The 19,134-nt window shown below is 34.5% G+C and overlaps 1 protein-coding gene across 2 annotated transcripts in view; it reads right to left on the reverse strand.

Moving 5' to 3' along the window:
- Positions 1-19,134, reverse strand: part of Mrpl22 (mitochondrial ribosomal protein L22) — a 43,523-nt gene that overhangs the window by 11,747 nt on the left and 12,642 nt on the right. For both annotated transcript variants that reach the window (XM_027938639.2, XM_071612030.1), the window contains one exon: positions 4,128-4,263. In XM_027938639.2, the coding sequence (XP_027794440.1) occupies positions 4,128-4,263 (136 nt within the window). The remainder of the gene's footprint in view (positions 1-4,127; positions 4,264-19,134) is intronic.

Below are 19,134 nucleotides of genomic sequence, written 5' to 3' on the forward strand. Positions count from 1 at the left end.
ATACCAATAGCCTAATTACATTTTCAGCAATAAAGTATCCTAGGGAGCAAGCAAGAGAAGTGTCATGACTGATAATACTAATCTGCAAAAATTAATCCACCTGATAAAATCTTTTCTATAAAAGCTTTTCAATTAATGGATTCCCATGATAGGATATTTTAAACCTGAATTTTATGTTATTGTCCTTAAATTTTTCATATATTTTCATATATATATAATAATATTATTATTAACAATAATAATAATATAATAATAATATACACACGTGTGTTTAAAACTAATCTAAAATATATCTTATTTTCAACTATGTATATTTTTAAATTAATTATCAATAATTAATTTAGGGGCTGAGGTTGTGGCTCAGTGGTACAGCACTTGCCTTGCACATGTGAGGCACTGGGTTAGATCGTCAGCACCACATTAAATAAATAAATAAATAAAACAAAGGTATTGTGCCCATGTTCAGTGAAAAAAATTAAAAATTAAAAAAAATTAATTAGTTTAAAAATAATCTAAATATACAGATAGTAATCCTAGCAAGAGCAAACATGTACTCTACATGTACTTTGTAAAAGTGAAATGACTAATACTCCCCCCCTCCTTTGTTTGTGCTGGTGAGATTGAACTCAAGACCTTAGACATGCTAGATAAGCACTCAACCTCTCAGCTACACCCCCAGTCTAAAGAACACTTTCTAAATATAACAAGACAAAGTCGCAATATATACATCTATCATAGCAAATAGAGAACGTGACAAAGTTGGAGTCAGAAGACACAGTTATAGGTCACTGCATATACACTATATACTAGATAAATATAGTATACATATATACTAGATATAGTTGAGTGAGGACAGATGCACAAAACAGTTATTCAAATTAAGTAAAAGGAAGTCCAAACCATGAACTATCTAAACCAATAGCTTTTTCAAAAATCTATCTATCTATCTATCTATCTATCTATCTATCTATCTATTGTGTGTGTGTGCATGTATGTGTATCATGCCAAGAATCAAACCCAGGACTTCATGTATGCTAGGCATCCTACTACTGAGCTATACTATACCCCCAACCCCAAAATCAATTTATTTTTAAATGCACATAATGATTCAAATAGAAAGTGCCACATAGTCCTTACGAAAAAGTTTTATGGTATCCACATGTGGCTTATTATCAGTATAGTGATTAATCCATACATTAAAATCATGCCTGTTATAGAAGAGGCTGTTCAGTTTTGATATACTCTCACTATAGTTTTAATTTATTTCACATGGATCTTTTCTAAATTCTGCAAAAGAAAACTCAAATCCAAGTAATGTATGACTCTCATGAACAAAGCCCTTTTAATTTCTCTCTTATTTTCTTTACCATAATGAAGCCACATATAAGTCTAAATAAGAATCTACTTTGTTTGAAAATTGGTACTAGCCATATTAGGAACAGTCATCTTAAAAATACTGAGAGTGGCCTAAAACATGTCTACATAGGTGACATTTAATTTACAGCTGCAGAATTTATTTACTACCTCTATTTATCAGCTATTAACTAAGTATTCCAAAGCAGAATATCAGAACTAAGTAGAGTAGTAGATATTATCTCTTTTAAACCAAGACAAAACTAATTTTTAAAATGTTTACAGCAAGGTGCAATGGCACATGTCTGTAATCCCAGCTACTCAGGAAGTTGAGGCAGGAGGATCACAAGCTTAAATCCATCCAATAATTCAGCAAAACCCTATCTCAAAATAAAATAAAAAAGGTTGGGATGTACTTCTTGACTAGCACACAGAGGCTCCAAATCAAATCCTCAACAGAAAAAAATTGTAAAGTTTTCAACTAGCACTTGAGCAAGTCTAAGGAACACTATGCATAATGGTACAGTATTATAAAATTTGTAGCCAGGCACTATAGTGCACGCCTGTAATCCCAGTGACTCAGGAGGCTAAGGCAGGAGGATTGTGAGTCCAAACCCAGCCTCAGCAACTTAGCGAAGCCCAAAGCAACTCAGTGAGACCCTTTCTCTCTAATAAAACATAAAAAAGGGCTGAGGATGTGACTCAGTGGTTAAGCACTCCTGGGTTCAATCCCCAGTATCAAATAATAAATAAGTAAGTATATGTATGTGTGTATATGTGTGTGTGTGTGTGTGTGTGTGTGTGTGTAGCTGGATGAGTAAATAATTCCTTGTAAGTAAGCTAGGTAACAATAAAAGATATTAATATTTCATAGTCATAATAAATGTAATTGATTCACAGATTTAACTGGTACACCAACATCAACTTACCAAACATTATTTTCCTAAAGTCATAATTTGTCTCCAAAAGGATTATGGAATCAAATCAAATATGTTCACACTGGCATTTATATAAAGGACATGTGGGGGCGGGGTGCATGTAAGCATGTGTGGTGAAATATAAATACAAAACAAATGACTAGACTGACATTGTTCTTCATTTCCTGCAGTTAAACAGATTAAATACTATATCAACTATTTGAATTTTGACATTTGGGATTTATGCTGAAGTACTATTTTTTAGTAACCAAAAAGAATGGCACTGCACAGTACAAAATTCGGCTCAGACTCTGGATCTGATGATAGATACTATTATCATGATATAGTTCCAATTAATGTCTAAGTTCAAAGAACTCAGGTAAGAAGTAAAGAAAGTACATTAATTATATAATATTTTATGTACAGTATTTATCAAATATGTAACTAAGTTTTGCTTAATTACAAAATGAAGTCAATACTTTATAGCTCAGATTCTGTAACAAATACAACCTTCAAATTCTGCTATCATGATAAAATATGAAAGTTTAAAAGTTATTTGTTTAAATTATTAGCATCTCTTTTTCTTATTTCTTAACCAAGTGAGAGCTCTTTTAAAAGTCAATAAAGTAACTCCACCAGATTAAAAAAAAAAAAAGTACATAAAGCAGTACTAATGCACACCAACACTTAGCAACTCAGTATGTCTTTATTAAACATATGCTGTCTAGAGTCCAGTGCACTGGCACACACCTGTAATTCCAGCAACTCAGGAGCTGGAGGATCACCATTTCTAGGCCAGCCTATGCAACCTGGCGAGACCCTGTCTCAAAACAAAAAAACGAAAGGTCTGGAGATGCAGGCTCAGTAGTAGGGCATCCCTGGGTTCAATCTCCATTATAAATAAATAAATAAATAAATTTTTATGTATGTTTTCAAGTCCATATAAAAACTAAGCTCCTTAATAACAGATTATCTACTAAACTGAATAATCTATAATTAACACAACAATTCTATCACGGTTTATTGTCTTAAGGATTTAAATGTTCTCATCTTATTTATGTTATTACTTGCTTAGACTTTTTAGCAGATGTGTATGTATGCCACAATAAATACACATTAAGATGTTAAGTTAGTGTTTTATCTCAAACTAGAATAATCTCTAGCAGTTTGGAGAGGGTAAAATTATTCTGAACAGCTAAAAATAGGATAAATCTCTGGTAGGAATCCAATGATTAATTCAACATTAAGTTCAAAGGTTTGTGTACTACAAAAAGAAAAAAAAAGCATGTCTAGTCAAACATATAACATCAGAAAGCCATATATATTTAAATATTGGCCATTGGTTTAAATCTTTTTTTTTTTTTTCTTTTGGTACCAGGGATTGAACTCAGGGGCATTCAACCACTGAGCCACATCCCCAGCCCTATTTTTATTGTTTTTAGAGACAGGGTCTCACTGAGTTGCTTATCACCTCGCTTTTGCTGAGGCTGGCTATGAACTCATGATCCTCCTGCCTCAGCCTCCAAGGTGCTGGAATTACAGGCATGAGCCACCCTGCCCAGCTGGTTTAAGTCATTCTTGCCAATTCATCATGCTCCATCAAGAATTCATCAGCAAACCTCCTGGAATCAAAATCAATGTGTCTTAAACTTTCTGCTTAGTTTTAGAGCTAAGGGCCTATGAAGAGGTTTATTAAAGGCAAACAAACAAGTAAAGCAGTGATGTACCTTTGTAAATTACAGAGAGAAATCTGATATATTAAAGATCATGCAAATTGTTGTATAATTTTTTCTTTTCTTGCCATGGAAGAATAAATTTTATCAAAATTTAAGAGATTAGTTCTACCCACAAACTTACTGCTGGTCTCCGAGGTTCTCCAGGCAGTTGTGGAGGATAAACTATTTTATTCTTCTTCTCCCATTTTCGAGAAATGTCAAGTGAAGCACTTATGTGGATGGAAGACTGGGGTAACACACTGTGAGATGAAAGCAGCCTGCAAGATAAGAGAAACTTAGAACCTTTCTGCAGAGTTTATACATCTTCTTTACTACTTTAGCTAGCTCCATTTTGTTGAAAACAATTTAAAGATCACAAATGGAAACATTCTAGAAGTAATCACTAATAGAGACCACTTTTACAAAAAATATCACAAAGATCTGGTTTGTGTGAGGCTACTTTTCTTTCACTCTTCCTTTAAATTTTTAAATTTTCTCCTCTCTCATAACCAACACATTCTACATCACCATTACATCCGCCCTATTCACCCCTCAAAATTGCAAACACTTTTCTACCCTCTTTTCTCTTCTTCTTTCCTCTTGATCAACTCTATCCTTAACACCTCTTAACACTAATTGGTTTATATACTGCCAATCCCCACTGTCAATGCTATAGCAATAATTAATATGGCAGAAATCATATACAACACCTACTATTTGATTTTATACCAGACATAATCTATGATTATTTACTGTTTTTACTGATGGAAGTTGCTGACCCTACTATTTGGCACTGCTTATTGTGCCAATTAATATTGTAGACAACAAAATAGGAACAAAGTACCTAGGCTACTGCTATATATTATTTGCACAAGTTGTTGCTATTATTGGGCTCACCGCTAATCTGAGAGGCATGAGAAACCTACAAAGATACTATAAGCATGTAGGGTAAAAATTCCACTGCTTCAGTTCCATCTGGATAGATAGGTAGACATACAAACAATATGAAAAAGCAAGGGAACAGATCATCACAAACAACACAGAATACCTCAACAAGAGATCCACTGATAATACAGTGGAGGAAATGTCAGAGATGGGATTTAGAAAGTTTATAGTTAAACTGATTTATGAGGTAAAAGATGATGTAAGGAGTGAAATCAGAGAGAAAATATAAGTGAAAGAACAGGAGACAAGAGATTCTGAAGAAGAATCTATAGGAAATCCTCAAAATGAAGGAATCAATAAACCAAGTTAAAAAGTCAATGAAAAGCATCACCAATAGACTAGAGCGTTTGGAAGAAAAGAGTTTCCAGCAATGAAGACAAAACATGTAATCTTAAAAATAAAGTTGAATGTAAAGAAAAGATGTTAAAATACCATGAACACAATTTTCAAGAAATATGGGATAATATAAAAGACCAAATTTGAGATTCATTAGGATAGATGAAGGCTCTGAAATACAAACTAAAGGAACACACAATCTTTTCAATGAAATAATATCAGAAAATTCCCCAAACCTTAAGAATGAAATGGAAAATCAAATACAGGAGGCATACAGGACTCCAAATATACAACAGTCATTCTAAGACATACTATTATGAAAATGCCTAACATACAGAATAAGGATAGAATTTTTAAAGCAGCTAAAGAAAATGACTGATCAAATTTAGAGGGAAACCAATCCAGATGTCAATTGATTTTTTTCAACCCAGAACTTAAACCTAGGTGGTCATGGAATAATTTATACCGAAGTCTGAAAGAAAATGATGCCAACCAAGAATACTATAATCAGTAAAATTAAGCTTCAGATTTTAAGGTGAAGTAAAAACCTTCCATGAAAAAAGTTAAAAGAATTTGCAACTAGATAGCCAGCACTATGAAACACACAATAAAATATTTCACTGGGTTGGGTTGTAGCTCAATGATAGAGTGCTTGCCTAGCATGTGTGAGGCTCTGGATTCGATTCTCAGCACCACAAATAAATAAATAAATATCTAGCAACAACTAAAATAAGTATTTAAAAATAAATAAATAAAATATTCATGAAGAAGAAATGGAGAATAAAAATTAAAACCAGCAGAGGGTGAAGCTACACTAGAAGAACAGTCAATCAAAGAAGAATCTAATTCAACCAAAAAACTAGTAATAAATCAAAATGATAGAAAACGAAAAGTATCTCTTAATAATAACATTGAATGTAATGGTCTAAACTCATCAATCAAAAGCCCCAGGCCTGCAGATTGAATTAAGAAAACAAGAATCAACCATGTGCTGTCTCCACGAGACTCACCTCGAAGGCAAAGATATCCACAGACTGAAAGTGAAAGAATGAGAAAAAACATACCACTCATATGGATCTTGTAAACAAGCAAGGGTTTCCATCCTTATATCAGCTAAAATGAACTTCAAGCCAAAATTAATAAGAAGGGACCAAGAAGGTCATTCATAGTGCTTAAGGAAATCATATAACAGTAATATTTATTTATGAACCAAATAATGGAGCATACACAAACAATAAAGAATCAAATAGAATCAAATAGATCACAACACAATAATACTGGATAACTTTAACCCTCCTTTCTCAACACTAGATAAATAATCCAAACAAGAACTAAATAAAGAAGATACAAAACTAAAAAATACAATTAATAATCTAGATCTAATGGATATACATAGAATATTTCATTTATCAATGACTGAATATAACTTCTCTGAGCAGTATATATGGAACATTTTCTAAACTAGACCATATTTTAGGCCACAAAGCAAAGTCCAAAAAAAGAAAAAAAAAAAAAAAAGAGAGAGAGAAAATGCCCTGCATTCTGTAAGATCATAATACATTAGAAATTGAAATTAGAAAGCAACAATTAGTCAAAAAGTAGAAACTAATACCTGGAGACTAAATAATTCACAATTGAGTGATGAATGAATACATAAATTAGGAGTGAAATTTTAAAAAAACTTAAAAGTGAATAAGAATAGTGAACGCTATGAAGGCAGTTCTAAAAGGAAAGTTCACAGCATTAAACTCATTCATAAAAGAATAGAAAGATGCCAAATAAATAATCTAACATTACATTTCAAGATCCTAGAAAAAGAAGAACAAATCAACAACAAAATCAATAGATGACAGGAAGTAATTAAAATCAGAGCCAAACTCAATGAAATGTAACATTATAAATGTAACATAATTAAATAAATAAATTTATAAATATATAAATTTATATTTATAAATATAAATAAATTTATAAATAATAATATAAATGTAACATAATTAGAATGGATATACATCACTTAAAGAACCATATGATTATCTCAATAGATGCAGAAAAAAAATTGAGAAAATACAACATCCATTCATGTTTAGAACACTAGAAAAAATGATAGAAGGAATATTCCTCAAAATCCATAAAAGCTATATACAACAAAGCCAATGCCACATCATTCTAAATGAACAAAAAAACTGAAAGCATTCCCTCTAAACTCAGAAACAAGACAGGGATGCCCACTTTCACCACCTCTATTCAACATAGTTCCTGAAACCCTAGCCAGAGCAGTTAGGCAAAAGAAAGAAATTAAAGGGATACAAAGAGGAAAAGGAAAACTCAATCTATCTCTGTTTGCTGAAAACATGGTACCCTATTTAGAAGACCCAAAACACTCCACCAGTAAACTTCTGAAACTCATAAATCAATATTCAACAAATCAACTGCATTCCTATATCAGCCAAGCACAGTGGTGCACGCCTGTAATCCCAGCCTCAGCAATTTAGCAAGGTCCTAACAACTCAGTGAGACCCTGTCTCTTAAAAAAAAAAAAAAAAAAATAGATCTGGGGATGGCTCAGTGGTTAAGGAGCCCTGAGTTCAATGCCCGGTACCCGACCCACCCAAAAAAAAAAAAACCACGATATTCCACCAATGAATTAGCTGAAAGAGAAATTAGGAAAAACATCCCATTCATAATAGTCTCAAAAAACAATCAAACTTAGGAATCAACCTAACAAAAAACTACACAACACTAAAGAAAGAAATTGAGGGAGACCTTACAAGATGGAAAGATCTTCCATGTTCTTGGATAGGCAGAATTAATATTGTCAAAATGGCCGTACTACCAAAAGTGCTATATAGATTCAATGCAATTCCCATCAAAATTCCAATGATATTCTTCATAGAAATAGAATAAGCTGTTATGAAATTCATTTGGAAAAATAGGAAACCCAAAAGAGCCAAAGAAATCCTTTGTGAGAAAAATGAAGCAGGAAACAACACAATACCAAACCTCAAATTATACTAAAGAGTTGGAATAACAAAAACAGGCAAGAGGACCAATGGAACAGAACAGAAGATACAAAGACAAACCCAAAATACAGTTAACTTGTACTAGACAAAGGAGCCAAAAACATACACTGGAGAAAAGATAGCCTCTTCAACAAATGGTGGTGGAAAAAAGGGAAATCCATATTTAATAGAATGAAGTGAACCCCTATCTCTCACTCTGCACAAAAACCAACTCTAAATGGATCAAAGACTTAGGAATGACTAGAAACCCTGCACTACTAGAAAGAAGGCAGGCCCAATGCTCCAACATACTGACTCAGGAACTGACTTCCTTAACAAGACTCCTAAAGCACAAGAAATAAAATCAAAAATCACTAAATGGGATGACATCAAACTAAAAAGATTCTTCACAGCAATGGAAACAATCCAGAGCATGAAGAGAGAGCCTACAGTTGGGAGAAAATCTTTTCCACCTGCCCCTGAGATAGGGCATTAATTTCTAGGAATCCAAGAAATTTAAAACTAAAAAAATTAAATAACCCAGTCAATAAATAGACAAAGGAACTGAACAGACCCTTCTCAAAAGAAGAAATCCGAATGGTCAACAAATATATGAAGGGCTGGGGATATAGCTCAGTTGGTAGAGCACTTGCTCACAAATATATGAAAAAATGTTCAGCATCTCTAGCAATTAAAAAAACACAAATTAAAATTACACTGAAATTTCATCTCATTCCAATCAGAATGGCAACTATCAAGAATACAAGCAACAATAAACATTGGCTAGGATGTGAGGGAAAGGGTATGCTCATACATTGTTGGTGCGAGTGCAAATTGGTGAAACCACTTTGGAAAGCATTATGGAGATTCCTCAGAAGACTTGGAATAGAAACACCATTTGACCCAGTTATCTAACTCCTTGGCTTTAAAATCAGCATTCTATAGTTGTTAGGGTCTGTAAACAAGTCAAGATGGCGCCTGGCATTCTGCCAGAGGGAGTGGTTTGTGAAGTAACGCCAGCGAGCCATTAAGTGTGGAGATTCCTTATTGGTTGACTGCTGTATCTAGTTTATGTTAATTAGATAAGCTGTGTGGAATGTATATATACCCCTCTTGTCCTACAATAAATGGCTCCTACTCCTGCTGTATCAATCTACACAAGTTGCTCGTCTCACCCCCCCCTCCCCCCCCCCCCCCCCCCCCCCCGTTAATTTGCTGCAGCGGGACTGCGGCATATAGTGATGCAGCCATATCATTGTTATTTTTTTTCCTGTCAAACAGCTAAGATTTATTATAAATTTGTTCACTGCCTTATAATTTTTGAATTACTCAAACATTTGTCATGACAAATACTCATGATTCAATATAAAAAAATTAAAATGTTCTATGAATATGTAACATCCTAATTATTTTCAAAATACAATGATTAACCCCCTGAAATTTTGAATAATTGAGGGAGTATTTAAAAATAAACTTAATTTATATGCATGACTTTTATTTTTAAATGAAATTTAACATTTTAATCAAGCATATGGAGAAAACTCATGGCTAAGTGATTGTTAGAAGTTTATAAATGGGAAAAAAAAATCCTGTTTCCAAATATCAGTCAAATCAGCTTGTTATTTCAACATCTGCTTTAGAAAAGACACAAATGAAATATCATCAGAAAAATTACATTTGAGGGCTGGGGATGTGGCTCAAGCGGTAGTGCGCTCGCCTGGCACGAGTGCAGTGCTGGGTTCGATCCTCAGCACCACATAAAGATGTTGTGGAAAACAGGAGAATAAATATTAAAAAAAAAGAAAAATTACATTTGAGTATTTGATGTTAGTGTTCTGAGGAGATTGTCCTGAAAATAATAGTGTCATAGTCTTTTATTTATTTATGGAATAAAGAAGATCTTTTTCCAACATACTGAATATATGGTCAAAATAATGTCAGCATTAATTTTTTTTCTTTTTAAAGTCATGTTTGTTGAGCTGTAATTTATACATGGTACAATTTGCCCTATTTAGATTTATAGTTATATGAATTTTGACAACACAAATATAAAAATGATAACATATATATGTATATATAATACTACAGTCAAAATACAGAATATGTTACCTTGTCCTTCTTTAAAAGAAAATTATTTAAGAAATTAATTTTATACATTTTCATTTAATCCAATGGATTACCAACACATAATTTGCAAAGAAAATAATTGTTAATAAGATATTTCACGTTCATTTTATTTGTCCTAGTAATTCTTTGGAATCTAATGTTTATTTAACACATAGGACACCTCAATTCAGACTAGACAAATTTCAAATATGCAGTAGCCTCATGTAACCAATTGGCTCCTTTCTCCATCTTTCACCTTTTGGTGAGACATATGTTATAGGCTGCATGATAAGTCCTCTTGTTATGTGGTTTCTTGTTGAGTTCCATCAGAAAGGAACACCAAAGAGATGAACTTAGAATACACAAGAATAGAACGAGGTGCTTTATTCAACCCTATCAGACCCTATTAGACTGTGAGTTGGTTTCTTCATGCTTTTAGTGGGAATAACTTCAGTTAGTTGGCCTTCTCCTAGAAGGTTTTCATAATGGCTCTCTCTTCTTTCACCTCCTACTGCTCCAAGTCTACGGAAGGAAAGGTGCTTCATAAAATTTGTTGGTTTCCCTCAATCTTGCCCTTACCTTTATAATTACCTTATTAAACAATTTTTACCCTGACTGGTCTTTTTCATCCTTGAATCTTGAATAATGTTTTTTTTAATTATAAGAAAGTAAAATATACTTCATCTCATATCACAGGCAATGTATATATACACACACCAGATTAATTATATATTAAAATATAACATATAAAGTGCTAAAACTTTTAAAGAAAATATTTGTGTAATTTTGTGAAGAGAAATGGAAAATTTAAAAAATATGAAATAAACAAAAACCTGAAAAATTAGATGATATTGTAGTTAAAATTTTTATGTGTAAAAATTTATCAAAACAGGTTGAAAGAGACATGAATTGCATTACCAGTCATTTTTGTTTATTTTCGGTATTTGGCTTGACTTGGTTTCTCCTTTGGTTGGCTTTTCCTTTATTGTATTTCTTCCCTTTGGAGATTTTCATTGTTTTTCACTTCCTCCTCGTGGAATATTTTGCCAAGAATGTTCTGTAATGCAGGCTTTCTTGCTCTAAATTCTTTTAGCTTTTGTTTATCATGGAAGGTTTTTATTTCATCGTCAATTTTGAAGCTTAATTTCACTGGATATAAGATTCTTGGTTGGCATCCATTATCTTTTGGAGCTTGGTATATGTTATGTTGTTCCATGATCTCCTGGCTTTGAGAGTCTGGGTTGAAAAATCTGCTGAGATCCGAATTGGTCTTCCCTTATAGGTAATCTGATTTTTCTCTCTTGCAGCCTTTACAATTCTATCCTTATTCTGTATGCTAGACATTTTCATTATAAAGTGTCTTGGTGTAGATCTGTTGTAATTTTGTACATGTGGTGTCCCATAAGCCTCTTGCATTTGATTTTCCAGTTCTTTCTTCATGCTTGGGAAATTTTCTGATATTATTTCATTGAAGAGATTGTGCATTCCTTTGATTTCAATCTCTGGAACCTTCCTCAACCCAATAAATCTTAAATTTGGTCCTTTGATGGTGTCCCATAATTCTTGGATATTCTGTTCATGGTTTCTTACCATCTTCACTGTGATGTCAACTTTATTTTCAAGATTGTGCATTTTGTCTTTATTGTCTGAGGTCCTGTTATCCAAGTGATCTAGTCTATTGGTGATACTATCTATTGAGTTTTTTAAATTGGCTTATTGTTTCTTTCATTTCAAGGATTTCTGTTTGGTTTTGTTTGTTTGTCTGTTTGTTTGCTTACTTGTTTTTTAGTATCTCTCTTTCTTGAAGTAATCTTTTGCAACCTGCATTTGTTCTCTTATCTCTTTGTTGGTGTGATTAATGGTCGCCTGTATTTGTTCTCTTCTCTTTGTTGGAGTGATTGATTTTTGCCTGTATTTGCTCACTTAGGTTGTTCTTAATTCCCAAATCATTTCAGTTATGTATATTCTGAACTCCTTCTCTGACATTTCACCATCTGCGCTATCTATGGATCCTCTTGTTGTAGTGTCTTGGTTTGTTAAGGGCACTTTCCTCCCTTGTTTTTTCATAATGTCTATGTGTCTTCCTCTCTTGCAGTGTAGATCCATGGTATTACAGCTTCTGCCCTATTGTCTTATAGAGTCCCTATAGGTTACCTCACTTTTAAGAGAGATCAATATTACAGCACTCAATGTACCCAACATGCAGCCATATATGAGTTAGCTTCCATTTTTACATTTACAGTTCTGTCACTATAATTAGAAATTATAAGTTATCTTCTACCATATAGTCAATAGGTTTGCGAAATGGTTTACAGTTTCTGATGGTGGAAGGGGGTTTGGGGAGTTGGATGTGAGAATATGGAGGTATTAGATTATATGACTAGTGAGAAGGTAATCATAAGAAGTTGGCTGTTGGGGCTGGGATTGTGGCTCAGCAGTAGAGCGCTCACTTAGCATGTGCAGGGCCTGGGTTCGATCCTCAGCACCACATAAAAATAAATAAAAATGAAGATATTGTGTCCAGTTACAACTAAAAAAATAAATATATAAAAAAAGAAGAAGAAGAAGTTGGCTGTTAGTAGGAGAAACAAGAGATAGGCAACTCCATGCAAGACTCCTTGTTACCACATCTACTAGAGATCCTCTGGTGCAGCCAGGCCCACAGGGACCTTGGTGACGTTTTATCAGGTCGTTATTGTTGTCCCTTGATAGAAGTATCGATATCCCAGTTTTGTGGTGGTAGCAGCCTATATGTACCCTGACACTGGGCTGTGGAACCATGCTTTGGTGAATAAGGAACACCAGCACAGGTTGGCTCTCCACATGGCGCAGGGTGGGCTGCTCTCCGGATCTTTGGATGTGGTATAGTTAGGCCTCTCCTCTAGATCTCTAGGCCCCAGTGTGGAGGGGTAAGGTGGGCAGTCCTCCCACATCATTGTTTATAGCAGCACAATTTACAATAGTAAGCTATGGAGGTGGCTAGGTTGCTAGGTGCCCTTCAACAGATGAATGAGTCAATCAAGAAACTGTGGTGCATATACACAATGGAATATTACTCAGCCATAAAGAAGAATGACTTTATGACATTTGCCAATAAATGGATGGATCTGGAGACTGTCATGCTAAGTGAAATAAGCCAATCCTAAAAAACCAAAGGTTGAATGTTTTCACTGATATATGGAAGCTAAACCATAATAAAGGCAAGTAGGAGAAGAAAAGAAGTTCAGTAGAATAAACAAAGGGGAATGAAGGGAAGTGAGGTGGGATAGGAATAGGAAAGACATTAGAATGAATCTGGCATAATTTTCCTATGTACATTATGAAAATACCTAAGTGAATCCCACCATCATGTACATCCACAGGAATGGGTCCTAATTAAAATAAGATATAATCCATGCTTGTATAATTTTATCAAAATGGATTTTACTGTCATGTAAAACTAAAAAGAATCAATAAGGGTTGGGTTGTGGCTCAGTGGTAGCGTATTTGCCTAGCATGTGGGAGGCACTGGGTTCGATCCTCAGAAACACATAAAAAAATAAATAAAGTTACGTCCATCTACTACTAAAAATATTTTTAAAAAAAGAACTAATAACTCAATTGAGCCAAATAATAAAAATATATTAACCCAAGATCTTTTGCCCCTGACTGGCCAATAAATGCTGACTCTCTACTGTAAATCAGCTCAGGCCCAAGTAAGATTGAAAAAGGCATAATGAGTTCCTGACTGAACCTGTGAAGTTGCCCAGCTTTGTTGAATACACAAGACAAATAAACAAGACAATTAAAGGTCAACATAAAACCATACATAACTATAACACAGGGAACAGAGGTAGAGGATTTCATGTGGCTTCAGGTTAATCTCAAACAAGACTGCAACAAGCAGAGGACATACACTCCCAACAATGGCAAAGGCATGTATCACCTACGCAGAAGTACAGAGATGAGAAATAACAGAAGTCTAAATAAATCAGAGAATCTTGTTAGGTACTGGAAAATATCAAAAAGGTAGTCAAGGGTAAAGTCTCAGCCAAACTAATATGCTGAGAGACTTGATAACGAAGGCCTTAAATTCACTATTCCTTGATCTCCCCAACTCCAAATGCTCATCCACCTCACCCATCTTACAGAACCTTCTGCCCCTCCAAACCACTACATGGAATTATTCTTGAATGGTCCCCTATCTTCAACTTCCCAAACATTATCCTGCCAGAGCCACCAAGTCTTACAGATGTTTCTCATTAAATTTCTCAAATGCTTTCTCTCTTCTCCAATCCTGCCACCACCCTGGCTCAGGACCTCTTCTCTTTCAGAACTACAGCTATAGCCTCTACATTGCTCCCTCTTCCATCAACTAACCTATTCCATACCATCTTCCTTTGCCTGAGCACAAAATTAGTTACCCTTCTATAAAATACAGCTAGCTGTTCATGTCATTCTTCAGCATAGACACCTTTGTTGGGATAAAGCAAATGCTAATTATGTAATATACTAACTCCAACATTTTTTTCAGTGCCATTGAGAACTGAGATTCTTGGTGTGAGAGGAAGTAGATGCACAAACACATATAAAAAAAATAAGGTTCAAAATGCTCTCCAAGATCTAAGTGTTAGATCTCTCCACTGAAGAGGTCTAGAAACAATGACCAACCTAGTGAAGCCACATTTAAAGATATATAGTTAGTGTAGTTAGGTAAATCGGGTCTAATATCAAGTAAGATAAAGAAAATTGAGTCCAGGAAACCAGAACAACACCAGGGGAAATTGAAATGTTAATGTCCCCAAGGCCCCGAATGCATCCTAAGGAACTGTTAATGAAGTAGCTCCCAGCAAACGGGGAGGGGTGGGTGCTAATCAAACCACCCCAGGCCCTTCCTGCCCAGACTACTCTCACCCCCATCTCCCACCTTTTGGCCTTCCCACCTACATTCTTGCAGGATAGAGGGAAACAAAGGACAGGAATGTGGGGGGACTAAAAGAAGACCTTAAATATAAAAAAAGGAAGACCTCCCTCTTCCACAGATCCCACCTTTCCCCTTCTTCCTCTGGGAGGAAGTCTTTTCTGCTGTCCTTTAATAAAGCCTTCCACTTTCTGCTCTCCACTTGCCTGGGAGTGCTTCTCTGGTGTTATACTTCAGCATTGGGGATGCAAGGACTCCTCACCAGTAAACAGCGGTAACACTAGGAACAATGAGCACCTCTAGTATCCAGATTATGACTCTGAATCTCATTTCCCATTGAAAAGAACTAAACTTCTGGGAGAAATAGCTGATTGCAGACCTTGGACAGAAAATGTACAAGATGAGCAAGGAACAACTCATCATACCAGAAAGCAAGGAAGCTACCAGACTACCAGGAGTATGTCAAAGCCACTCAGGAGATAATTTGTACCAAAGATGGGATAATCTAAGCATTAATAAGAATAATAACTGCAGCAAGTTAAAATACAGCAAATGTGCTCAAAGCCATGAGATCATAATAGAGCTTAAAAAAAATTAGTTACCATCAGAAGATGCTAGTGAGTCAATATGTTTTAAAAACTGGTGAATGAAGAGACAGAATCAAGCATTTATCCTTTTCTCTATACGGACTATATCACTAAGTGGCCAAGCAATAGATGTAGAAAAGTCTGATTTCTATGGAGTTAATAATGTAAAAGTAGAATAATTATAATAGCATTTTTTTATAATCCTTAGTAGTGAATTAATGGATAATGGAGGCATAAGTGCCTCCTGACAGAAGAACACACCAGGAACTCTCCCTGACTTTGTCATTCCCACAAAATATGAAACTGAATTGATCAAGACTCAAGATTCAATACAAAAAATACAGAGAAAAGGAACCATGTTAAATAATACAGTACAGAGGCACACAGCAAAATTCAGCCAATAGAAAACTCTTTAAAAGACAAACCACCCATTGTCTTCTACAAATAAATTACATGAGAAAAACAGAGAGTGGAATAAAGAACCTACAGATTAAAAGACTCAAGAAAAATGTCAATTTTAATGTGTGAACTATCACAGTTTCAAAAGTATGACAGTTAAGCCAATGGAAATTTAAACATCAACAAGATATTTTATCCTTTTTTTAAAGAGACACATAGTTAAATATTTATGGATAAAATCATATATTATGGGTAATTACTTTAAAAATATGATGAGGGAGAGTAAAAATTACAGACAAGGTCGGTCATAAGTAATTATTGAAGCTGGATGTTGGGTACATGGAAGTTCATCATATTGTCTACTTCTGTGTATGTCTCAGTGTATACAAGTAAAAAGTTAACACACACTTTGACAGTTCCATACTATCTGAAATACAGAGTCCAAATTCCTTAGCAAGACACAGAAGACCCTTTATAATCTGGCCCCAATCTGTCCTTCCTGGCCTTATTCACTTTATGGCTGGTCACACAGATGTTCACTGTTTCCTAAATAAGCCGCATACTTTCAGACCTTCACACCTTTACTCAGGCTGCTTTCTCCTCTCTCATTACCTCCAGAATGAAATACTTATCCTATGTTAAGCTCCAGCTCAAAAGTCACGCTACATGAAGCTCACTTGATCCCTTCCCCCATGGAGATTCCTGTCATTGTTTTAATATTTCATTCTTGCTAGCCATGCAACAGTGACTTGACCACTGTACCGTATGAAGCCTAGTACAGCCACTTGGATCGTACACTCAAATAAATACAAATACTCACGTACTAGAATCATATGCAATGAGAGTGCAGACATTGAGCAACTTGAGGCAAGTCTAACATTCTTGTATTCTACCACCAAGGACTCTGTCTGGCACACAGATGCTGAGTAAAAATTTAACCCAGTTGTGTACTGGCAGATTCTCACTCTAGGACTTGGATGATACATTTGTCAAAGTTGGGTGTTTTTTTGTTTGTTTGTTTTGTTTTATTTATTTGTTTGTTTGCTTGATCCTCAAACCATTCAGACTTAAAAATCAAACAAATCTGTTCTCTTCCTGTAGATCATTTCTTCTACTTCACCTCAAGTTTGCCATCTCATATCCTAATGTCAAAATCAGTGCCATCAAAATACCTACTAAAATGTGTACTTTTGCCATCCACATTTAGATTCCAATGTTTTAACTAAAAAGTACAAAGTAAGAATACATGATTCTGCAGTGCAAAAATATCCTAATGAATCTATAAGCCAGATGATGAGGGCAGAGGCTAGATCAGGGCCTTAAATCCTAACTCTAATGCACTTGGAAAATGACCTTGGGGAAGTCATATAAATTTATAGATCTCAATTTTCCCATCAATAAGTTACCTCAAAATGAGATATTCCAAGTAAAATACTTACTCTGATATTTTAAAGGACTCAATAAATTTTAAATATAATTATTTACAAAATGAGAAATAAAAACTACTTCCTTGTGCAATTGATGGATATGATGCATCCTATGGTGTCTAGCACGATAAACAGTAATAGCTAGTATTTTTTTAAAATTAAGCACTATGAATACTTCTCTCTCCATCACCCCCAAAATAAATCCTCTCAAGTGTGAGATTTACATTACATAATTTCAAGCTTTCTTCTTAAATTTGTAATCATGAGAATTTATATTTCTATGTAGTTGCAATTAGTGGGTACACTCTGTTTGTCACCTCTTGGTGCCTGGTTTCTTTGTTTGTAAAAACAATGTATCATTTCTAGTTCCCTCCTAACCTTACTTACCTTCTATCTCATTACTGACAGCATGATGACAGAAATACAAATCTTGGCTTTGATTTCAATTCTTCAGTGACACCATGACTATACTAATCCGAGATTTCTTGAGGGCAAGGTCCTTGCGTTCTGAACCCCCACCTGTATAGCAGCAGAGTGCCTTGCACTCCTTAAATCTACAATACATATTTGGTGAATTAAGTATGATGCTTAATAAATTTAATGTTATGAATTAAAAATAAGAAATTTTCTGAATACCTACAATACTTTAAGGTTCAAATGTTCATAAACTGAACTATCGAGTAAATGCTAACATACTGCCATCAAATTAAAATATTATTCCAAATAGTAATTAATGTGTATTGAATCAAAAGTTCCTATGTGCCCTCTCCTGGCCAATTATTAGAATAACACCAAATTAAAGCACATAAAATGAAGCAAAAAAAAATTTAAATAAAAATGAAGCAACCTCAAACTTAAAAGACACAAACCAATTCAAAATTGTAGTTCTGACAGGTAGGCATGGTAGTGCATGTCAGTAATCCCAGCTACCAGGGAGGCTTAGGCAGAAGAATCACAAGTTCAAGGCCAGCCTGGGCCACTTAGCCACCAGTCTCAAAATAAAAATAAAAAGGGATGGGGATGTAGTTCAGTGGTGGAGTACCCCTGGGTTCAATCTCCAGTGCTAAAAAAACAAACCAAACAAAAAGTAAAGATCTTATAAGACTTTTTACATGAGTGAGCCTGAAAAGAGTCAGTATAGAAAACAAACTCAAGAAAAGGAAGTTGGTGGAATTAAATTTGATGGCAAGGATTACTGTGATTTTTTTCAAACAAAACTTCCAAACAAGTTTTAAGTTTGCACATAGCTCTAGTTCACTGCTACTATTCTAACAAAGCAAACAAGTGAAAGTTAAAAAAAGAAAAAAGAAAGAAAATAAAAAAGAGAAAGAAAGAAGTACCAAAAGGCAACTTTATAAAACGCCCAGGATCAACTTGGATCATTTTAAAATTCAAATATCGTTATCATAGCCTCTAACCTTTCATTCACTAGGAAACTCAGGTCCTTGAG

Source organism: Marmota flaviventris, chromosome 5, assembly GCF_047511675.1.
Source record: "Marmota flaviventris isolate mMarFla1 chromosome 5, mMarFla1.hap1, whole genome shotgun sequence".
NCBI lineage: Eukaryota > Metazoa > Chordata > Mammalia > Rodentia > Sciuridae > Marmota > Marmota flaviventris.